A 10,869-nucleotide genomic window follows, 5' to 3' on the forward strand; every position below is an offset into this window, starting at 1 on the left:
AAAGGGTGTGTCACGTGTGTGTGACCTGGTCCTATGTGCGCAAAACGTACAGTAATATACGCTGATACTTGTGAAAATATACCTCCAGCCAATCACAGCCGGGCTCTGATTGGCTGGCGCTCGATCCAATCACAGTGCTTGCTTTCCTGGTGGCGGGGTATTCAAAGCCCCGTCACCAGAAAGAAAACAATTTCTCAGCGCAGAGGACACAGCTGCCTGCCGCAGCGCCAGGAACCATCGCGAGGGACTCAGACACCGCGGGCCATGTGAGTACCCCCCCCCCCCCAAAACAGGGCTAGGTCTTAATTTCGGGGAAACACAGTAACACTTTTAAAAATGGCAGGATTGATGTGTTTTTTCTCCCTTCCCTTTCCGAAAAATTGAATAAAAGTTATAGAATACATTATAAGTACCCAATAAAAACTACAGCTCGTCACGAAAAAAACAAGCCCTCATACGGCCGTGACGGCGGAAAAATAAAAAAAAACTATGGATTTTGAAAAGTGGACATGAAAGTCCCCCCAAAGTTGGCTTTTTTATGGCCAAAAAAAGTGTCACTAAGGGGTTAAACAATATAGAGTTTGTATATTTAAGGTGGAATTCTTAAGGAAGTAATCACATGGGATGCAAGGATCTAGGAAACCGGAAGAACAGGAACGGCTGACCTGTAAAGGAGGTGAGAAATTTAATAGAAAGAAGGAAAAACAGAAGTTTCTCTGTGGTGGTTTCCGACGTTACTGTTTTCAGGTGAGAAGAAGATGGAGCCGGAGGAGCAAGAGTGATACTAGGATGCATTTTATTAACGCAAATCAAGTGTGTGCGAACTGTCGGTCAGAACGATTCCTGACATCCTCCTCCGACCCCTATTGGTGACAAGTTGTTTCCATCCATAGGACCCCCTTTCACTGGATGTTTTCCTCAATCGCACCATTCTCGGTATACTATCCACATAGTTACATTGGAAATTCCCCCGCAGTTGGAGGTGAGACCCCGGCTAGTCCAGCACCGATGACCGGTCTCTCCGATCGCTGGATTTTCCCATCTACTTTGGATTTACACTGAAACTGATCCACGGAAAACTTGTCACGGGATCTTATGCTGGACTCTGGGGTCACAGGGAGAATTTCAACATAGTGAAGTGCCAATCGTGGGAAGCTTTAATAAAGGGCTTGGGACACTAATAAAGGGGTCAGTCATTGTATATTTGTAACCCTCTGTAACATCTAAACTTCTATTCACTTATATATGAGTTACAGAAATCACATAACGCAGTCAACTCGGCTGTTTTTGTAATCTCAGCAGCCTCTCCATTCGCGCCTCGATGCAGCGTCCAGCAACAAGGGGGACAAGCGCTGCCTGGGATTAGCTGAGCACTGTGACCAATCACAGACAGCTTTTAACTGTCATTGAATGAATGGCTGAGCGCTGCCTGTGATTGACTGAGCGCTCAGCCAATCAGATACAGCCCTTTCAGCAGGCGGGGATTTTAAATCCCTGCCTGCTGGAAGAACTTCACTGCACTGCCAGGGACCCAAGCGGCGAGACGCGCCTGAGCCCCGACAGCGGTGGAGAGAGGTGAGTATATGTTTTTTTTTATTTTTTACACAAATCAGGGATGATTTTCAGGGAAGGACTTATATTTGAAGCCCTTCCTTTTAAATCACTGCAGGGGTTGCTGGCAACCCATTGCTTTTAATGGGGTCCGCCAGCAGCAGCCGCGGCCCCATTGAAGAGCAATGGCAAAACATTGCGATCCTCTGTCGCAGCTGTGACAGCTGTGGCAGGGGATTCTTTACTCCCCGCGGGGAGTCCCCTTGTCACTGAACACTAATAGTGCTGTCACAGTGTTCAGTGATGAGGGGACTCCCTGCAGGGAATATTGACGCACACCATGGACCTATGGTTCACGCGTGTTGTATGTTTTGCAGATACGTGTTTTTGCATGCCTGTAAAACACGGACATGTGAACACACCATAGGGAACCGATGGTTCTAATAGATGCGCGGTTATGGACGAACACGCTTGTGTGAATGAGGCCCTAATGTGTTTTTCTGCTTGTCTGTATTTCTGTGTTGTTTCTTTGAATGACTTTTCTATATGTAATAAATATGTATATTTTTATAAGTCCTGCTCCCCAGTTTGCTTTTCTTCTGTTCGATATATATTGTAGAAGGGACTTTTTGTTATATATATGGGTTGTATGAAATAGATATTATCTACCCCGGATATGGGATTTGTGATGCCCTGCGGCTTTTGTTAAACTATTTGTATCTTTAATGTGCGGCCCAAGAAAACTCTTCTTCTTCCAATGTGGGCCAGAGATGCCAAGACGCTGGACAGGCCTGATGTGGGGGAAACTGCTGATATCTGTCCTGTATTTTGTACTTGATAGAACTGAAATGGAAGCTCCCGCTAGATGGAAGCTCCGATATTCCACCCGGCTTATCTACTGGGTAAATGATCCCTTCGTGCCACATTGTGTAATTTAATTCTAAAGTGTGAAGGATGCTTCAGTGAAAGGTCGCACATTATGTTGCTGCTACATTAAAATACGAGCTGAGTAATGGCTGATAAATTACATTCGATGCTCTGGTGTCCCACATGATATGTTTATTAGAAGACCTTTAACCAACTGCAAAAAGAGTCTCCAAGCCGGATCTACTTAAAACGCTTTATTACAAGAAATCCAAACAAATTCAATAAATACAATAATAAATCCAACTTATAACTACACTCCTAATTCATGAGCAATCCCGCACGATGGGGCAGCACATTGATGAAGAACAGAAGGAACCGTCTGGACAATAACACTCAATGCTATTCGGTCCTGTAGAATCAGGGTTTCCTTGGCTCTAGAGTCGGTAATTCTGTTCTGTCTGGTCACATGGGTTACAATATCAAATTCCAGGTCGATGTCAGCACCAGGCAAAACTGGGCAGATGTCAGGGCCCACGGGGCTTGGGAGACCCATGGTGATATGGGGTAACACTGTTACACCAACGCTAAGGTTAGATTATAGGGTCAATGGAACTTCCTTCAACCAATGGCCCGCATAAAGCTGGAGACAACCGTTAAAGTGGGTGTACCAAGATTGGAAGTCATCCCCTATCCATAGCTTAGAAGATGCCTGTCCTATGACTGTCCTATGGAAAGAGGACAACCTGAAATCTTGGTACAACCCCTTAAAGTTATAATGTGAGAGAAATGCAATTACTAAGGCCTTGGTTACACATTGATTTGGGATGTGCCATGTCCAATACAAGAGAGATACATGTCTTTGACATTCCACCTTCATACAACTTTAGCACTCACATTACATTTTTACTATTGCTTTTTCTTGATAGTTGAGTGCGTCCTCGAAGAAGTGCAGTTCATGGTCCTATTGAATACAACATTTTGTAGACTCAACCTGTTCCTGCATGCATGTCGGTCATGTAATGGACCCCTTTTTCTATATTTAACCTCATTGGTTATACAGGCCATGTGACATTACCCTTAAGAAACAAAAATAACTGGTGCTTTCCAACAGTCATACAACAATACTGCGTTAGGCCCATAGTCATAGGCCCATCAGAAAAAGTAGATAGATAAAAGACAGTTCTGATGTGCACAGTGGTGGCGGAAGGGTCACATGGTCTCATGTATAAAAAGTAGCACAAATGAGGAGCGGGCAGCTTCCATGGCAATCGATCGCATAATAGCTAGCATTGTCTTCAAAAATGTCAGTAACTCAACACATTTTGCTTTGCACCCGTTGACTTACAAGAGACCCGTAAGTCTGCAACCAAGAGGGCAAACCTGAGCACCACTGTGTACATGGGGAGAATGCAAAAAGGTTGCACAGAAGATAAAGCAGTGCGTTTAGTGAAAGTTGCAGGCGGACGTCTATGAATGATTTCTAAAGGCAATGAAAGCAGATCTATACCCACTAAATTGCATATCCTGCTACTGAGTAAAACGTTAAAGGGGATATCTGCTTAGAAAACCCATCTTTAAATACCCTATTAGAAGTTAATTTAGGGGTATCCTCCACTCGGGCATATTAGCCATAGTGGGGAGCAGCTACGAAGAGCGTCTCTTACTTTGGAGGACCCAATACATCCATTCATTACACAGACAGTCTATTAATTTAAATAGGATTTGTGCAATGCTCTATTTCCTCAGAGGTGGCGCTGCAAGGAAACCAAACCCTTCCTACCACGTTGATTCCAGCTAATCGTTGCTGAACACTTAGGATCTTCCCAACAAACTGGTGCTTCTCAAAGCAGGCAGCCCCTTTAAGGTAGGCTCATATGGTCATGTATCCACCTAGGCTTCTAGCCTTCTACGTGCAGTACGACTTGCTGTGTTTTTCCGTTCCTCATCAGACTATATCTACAGATTTAGGAATGCGGAACTGTAAGTAAAATGAGTGTGTCATTCAGGTTAATTGAACAAGTCCACACATACCGCGAGGTCACTGGGAAAATATATCAGTGGTTTCTATCCAGATATATGGAAAAGATTTGCATAGTGAGCGAAGCTTAGCTCTTGATCACAGGCAATTAGCACATACCTGGCACAAGTCCCACTGCACGCTTTGTATTGGGTAACAGATAATTGTATGCTCCATATAGCACCTGACCTTGCCTGCTGGCCTAATGCAAAATATGCTGTGCTTGCTCTTGGATCCTTTTACCTAGTGTCTTAAATTCTGACTCGCTGAAAGAGAATAGTTAAAGGAATTGTATGTACAAAAACTGCAACAAAACTTAAAACTTCAGTGCTTTTTAGTATAAAATTTCAAAAATAGTTAACAAAAAACACTAGACCTCTTGATCTGTAAGAGCCGGTTAAGATGCAAGCTAACCTGTAGGCAAGGAGGTTACCAAGTTCTTAATTGTCCACTGAAATTCAATTTCACATACGTCAATATAGAAACTGATTTCACAAGAATTCACATTTGTCTTATATGAATGGTCTTGCCTATATATACAAATAATGTATACCTGATCTCAGAGTCAATAGTCAAGAACGTACACACAACCATAGACGGAGTCTTGGATTTCCAGATTGGAAGCCAACTCTTGCTAAGATCCTATTTCCCACCCAAGGAGCTCAAAGTTGGGTTTCTTCTTGACTTCTCTTGGTCTTTATGATCATGGATGGTCTTGACGATACAATTAAAGTGCAGTCATTCTGTCTCGTGGTTCAGATGCATGTTGTCAGATGTATTGGCTTCTGGAATACATAGTTTGCCGTGATTTCTCCTGGGTTTGGCAGGGGACATAGACTTGCCTTGGCAGGGATGTTTGTGAAGCATAGACAGTCTTGCAGTTGTCTTCTTCGCATTCTTCTTCCTCACAGGGTCGAAACCAGCAGAAGATAGCCCCTGAAATCATGAGGAAGAACATAGTAGGCCAACCTAAGAATACAGCCTCACCGACTTCAATTTTTTGCATACTTCTGCACATTGGGTTGTTGTTCTCTCGGATGATGCTGACGGTGGTCCAGACGATTGGGATTAAGACAAGGATTCCGGCTATAATGAAACCGATTCCAGCCATTAAGAGCATGCAATATCTGCCTTCTCGTGCCAGTTTACAGCATCCCATGCATACCAAGGAAACCACGGCTGTGATGAAAGAAATAATGGCAAGCACAACTGCAAAAGACATAAGGACTCTGCCAACTTTAAGGTCGGTGGTGATGATCACTAGAGAGTCGTAAGGGTGGCAGTTCATGTTGTTTTCATTCTTCGTCAGGCAGGTTAGCCATAAGCCATCCCATCGGCTTAACCACTGTCCGTCTATACGTTTATCACAGTTGCCAACGTTTCCTTCAATCATGTATGATGCTCTCCACTGGATCATTGCTGTGACAACTATGGTGAGTATCATGCCAATGGCACCTAGAATGATTGCAATCAGCTGGACGATGTAGTATGCCATTGTTCTTCAGATGCTTGGATAAGCCTCAGAGATCCTTCAAAGCACAACGTGTTGCTTGCAGCGTCAAAGTAGACTTTGAGTTCTTCAAAATGATAGTTTTCTTGGACGCTTTGTGATGGATTTCAACTTCTGCACTAGTTGATTCCGAACTTTTAAATGATTCTAAGCAAGCTCTGCAGGCCGGTTTTATAAATCAGGTCACGTGTAGCAGTAGGTCTGCGTCATAACATGTCAAGCTCGGGCGTGACCCATTTAGGAAATCCTACTTGGAGTTACAAGTAAGAGTCAGATGTTCAGTGTGTTATGATGCTATTTTGAAACCTAAAATAAAAGGCTTCACGTTTTCTCCATGTGGTTTGTCAGATGCATCAAACAAGAGTAACATAATGACCTGACGATACTTCCAGGGGATAAATCATAGGTTTGTAGCACAAAGTTACCTTTCTAATATAAAACCATGCAAATTCCATATAGAAGATACTTATTCTTCATTGTAAGTGGGGTATAATTGACTAAGCGGCGCCCCTTCCTGCAGAGTCTCAGAGAAGCAGCGGGTTGACACCCGGACGGTATTTATTATTTACCAACCATATTGATGTCCAGTAAAAAATAATTGCCAGCTGGGAGTTAGAACCCCACAAGTTGTACACTCACTCTGCCCGCAGCTCCGGTTGGGTGATTGCCGCGCTGACATCAGAGGCTATGACCCCTGAACCCTCCCCCCAGCGTCTACATACCTGCAAACAAATGACGGACAGTACGCAGGGCAGACACTACAGAGAAATATCAGGGGTCACATCCTCTGATGACATTGCGGCAGCTACCCGACCGGTGCTGCAGACAGTCTGGGTGCACTGCTTGTGCGGTTGCTGCTCAGCTGAAGGTCCAGTAGTAGGGTCACTGTTACTATTGGAGCCATTATAGAGGTCACTATTAACCCTTTCCAATCCACTGTCTGACCTCTGAAGACATTAGGATTTAAGGCTGTACAGCTCCGATGTTGGAAGACATCCATCGGGGTTCTCTTACTGTATATTGCCAGCCTCTCTGCTGTCGGAGCCTATCCAATGTGTCACCTCATGCAGTACTGGCTTTAGCCAGCATATAGCGCCGTTGTATAACGGCAGAAAAAGAGTAAGCCCCCTAGGAAAACCAGAATACAAATTGGATTGGAACGGGTTAATACTGGGGCCACTATGGAGGGTCACGATTACTTTTGGAGCCACTACGGGGGCCACTATTACTAGTAGGGCTATTATAGGGGTCACTAATACTGCTAGAGCTAGTATGGGAGACAATATAACCATAATGGGGTGATTATGGTGGGCACTGTCACTACTGGGGTCACTATTACCACTTAGACCACTTTGGGAGTCATTATTACTACTGGGGCCACTATGGGGGACACTCTTACTACTTGGGCTAGCATGGGGTCACTATTAATACTGGAACCACTATCGGGGTGATTATTACTTCTAGGGGCACAGTGGGGGGCACAAATACTACTCAGGTCATCATGAGGATCACTATTACTACTGGGGCCACTTTGGGAGTTACTGTTACTACAAAGGCCACTATGGGAGACAATGTTAGTACTGGGGCCACTATGGAGTCACTACTACTACTATGGCCACTCTGGGGAGGGCACTACTACTGGGGGTCATAATTAATACTTGGTCCACTATGTGGGTCACTATGACTACTTGGGCCACAATGGAGGGCAATGTTACTACTGGGGCCACTATGGAGCTTACTATTACTACTGACCCACTATTAGGGTAACTATTAATACTGGACTGAAGAAAAATATTAAAAAACCTGGCGCAACTCCTATAATTAATAGAGCATATTACAATGAATGATTAAACCGGTTCTTGAATATTAAATAATTAAAAACAGTCAATATTAACGCGTTTCGGAGATGCAGATCCTTCCTCGGAAACGGTTGTAAAAAGTGCGGAATTTAACAGAAAATTTGCAGTAAAACACAAAAGAACACCCACTGTGTGTCTCGGAGGGGGGCGCCGTTTCACCCTTCGCTCAGGCAGCATAAAGGCTTGGGGTACCCCTAAATTGACTAGCAATGTGCCAATGTCAGTATTAATTTAGTCATGCTGTAACACCGTGTATAGAAGCTAGCAACTAGCAGAATGTTTGTCATTTTCGCTAGTAATGGAGCGTAAATCAGAATCTGCATTCAAAAGTGGTGAGAAGTGCAGAAAATACTCCAGATTTTCCATATTCAGTCCAAACCAGTGCAAATATCTGCCTGATACTCTTTATGAACTCGAATATTCCTCATTAATGGGCTGCACTAAATGTTTTCACGATGGAGGCACAAGTATAAATAGTCATTAGTGGATGACTTCTTCCTCGCTGGGTGCGGCGCTCGGCGCAGTCTGCCTCATACCTGGAATGTTTGCATGAATCAATCAAAATCACACGCTGCTTAATCCCCAACCCAGATATTAGTTGATGTCACTCTCTTCACCATGCGATATACTGTACAAACAAGGATTAGAGGCAAAATGACTGAAATGTTTCCTACATAGTTGCATATGCATTAGGGTTGAGAAGGCTTAGGGTTGACGCGCGCTACAGTTCTGACGCTGTGATGGCGTGGTGGTATTGTGGGGTCACTACCCTGTTTCCCTGAAAATAAGACATACCCTGAAAATAAGACATAGCATGATTTTCCAGAATTTTTGAGGATGCAAAATGATTTTTCAGGCTTTTTGAGATGCTTGAAATATAAGCCCTACTCCAAAATTAAGCCCTGCTAACAGTTAATTTAAAAAAGTCAATTTAAATAGTGTCCAGGCTGCTATACATGTAAAAAAGTTAAACCTTTTTGAACAAAAATCAATATAAGACACTGTCTTATTTTCGGGGAAACACAGTAGTGAGCAGTATTGCTGGGAGCGGATACAAAGGGTGTGGGCTAACGTAAAAGGGGCATGGCCTAAACATTTGTTGGGGCATGCGGGCACATGACAAGATTATTGCACTGCCCATTGTTACGGTGGGGAGCAGGCCTTGGCCATGGGGGGGGGGGGGGGGGCAATTATAACTGACTGCTCTGTACTGTGTGCAGCCTTAATCTAGCCCTGGTCATGACACATATCTCCATATGTAATGCCATCTACAGCCCTAATTACCATGTAACGAGGTCTATGGAACTTGCATTATTTGTACTGTATATAATGGAACACTTGTGACATCATCAGAAAATACAAACACCATGAAAACCATATGCGTGTGCTGTATCCATATATAATGCAAACCTCAGCTAGACAACTGGATCAAGCCGGTGGAGCCTCGGCATTCGGACACCACGCAGCTTCAGTGACGTTACTCACCATTCCTCATCTTAATTTCTCATTTATATAACCCTATAAAGTCAGATATTTGCCCGCATTTCCTCCGATGAGACACCCCGGCTAATGAGACGTCTGCGCAGCAATATTGTACAATTACCTGAACTGCTCCACTTGTTCAAATTGTAAAGGGATAAAGTGCTGTAAATTCTTTATTTGTCAGTATGTCACCCGGCAACATTGTAACATTGTGCCGTCCCCTGTCATCCCCTATGTGACACATTGTCAGACGCCGTCTCGCTCCCCATAACAAGCTTTCATCAGGGGTTATGAGACGGGTGATACAGAGGGAAAGACATAACCATCTTGGAATGGTGTCACCACAACATGTAGCCCCGGCTTATAGGAATGTGCGGAGACGATGATAATAGTAATTATCAGCACTACCATTATTATTTCTTATTATCCATGGCGTTATGTGAGGGTTGTCGACTGTAGACGATCTGAATGGTGTACAAGATCAACTAGGTGATAGACAGACAGACAGACAGATAGATAGATAGATAGATAGATAGATAGATAGATAGATAGATAGATAGATAGATAGGTAGATATGAGATAGACAGATAGATAGATAGATAGATAGATAGATAGGTAGATATGAGATAGACAGATAGCTAGATAGATAGATAGATAGATAGATAGATAGATAGATAGATGATAGATAGATAGATAGATAGATAGATAGATAGATAGATAGATAGATAGATAGATATGAGATAGACAGATAGATAGATATGAGATAGATAGATAGATATGAGATAGATAGATAAATAGATAGATAGATATGAGATAGATAGATAGATAGATATGAGATAGATAGATAGACAGATATGAGATAGATAGATAGATAGATAGATAGATAGATATGAGATAGATAGATAGATAGATAGATAGATATGAGATAGATAGATATGAGATAGATAGATAGATAGATAGATAGATATGAGATAGATAGATAGATAGATAGATAGATAGATAGATAGATAGATAGACAGAAAGAAAGATAGATAGATATGAGAGAGAGAGATAGATAGATAGATAGATAGATAGATAGATAGATAGATATGAGATAGATAGATAGATAGATAGATAGATAGGAGATAGATAGATAGATAGATAGATAGATAGATAGATAGATAGATAGATAGATAGATAGATATGAGATGGATAGATATGAGATAGATAGATATGAGATAGATAGATAGATATGAGATAGATAGATAGATAGATAGATAGATATGAGATAGATAGATAGATAGATAGATAGGAAATAGATAAATAGATAGGAGATAGATAGATAGGTAGATATGAGATAGATAGGAGATAGATAGATAGATAGATAGATAGATAGATAGATAGATAGATAGATAGATAGATAGATAGATAGATAGATAGATAGATAGATAGATATGAGATAGATAGATAGATAGATATGAGATAGATGGAAACATATGACATAGATAGGTAGATAGATAGATAGATAGATAGATATGAGATGGATAGATAGATAGATAGATATGAGATGGATAGATAGATAGATAGATAGATATGAGATAGAT

General features: G+C 42.2%; 1 protein-coding gene across 1 annotated transcript; it reads right to left on the bottom strand.

Moving 5' to 3' along the window:
- Nucleotides 1-5,204: 5,204 nt before the first annotated feature.
- LOC136626438 (claudin-8-like) lies at nucleotides 5,205-5,930 on the bottom strand. Its single transcript, XM_066601506.1, has one exon. It carries the CDS (start codon nucleotides 5,928-5,930, stop codon nucleotides 5,205-5,207), a length of 726 nt encoding a protein of 241 aa, XP_066457603.1.
- Nucleotides 5,931-10,869: the final 4,939 nt, after the last annotated feature.

This window comes from Eleutherodactylus coqui, chromosome 4 (assembly GCF_035609145.1).
Source record: "Eleutherodactylus coqui strain aEleCoq1 chromosome 4, aEleCoq1.hap1, whole genome shotgun sequence".
Lineage (NCBI taxonomy): Eukaryota > Metazoa > Chordata > Amphibia > Anura > Eleutherodactylidae > Eleutherodactylus > Eleutherodactylus coqui.

What these genes read in the sequence shown, in the direction of transcription:
- LOC136626438 (XM_066601506.1), bottom strand. Translation starts at nt 5,930, where the DNA reads ATGGCATACTACATCGTCCAGCTGATTGCAATCATTCTAGGTGCCATT.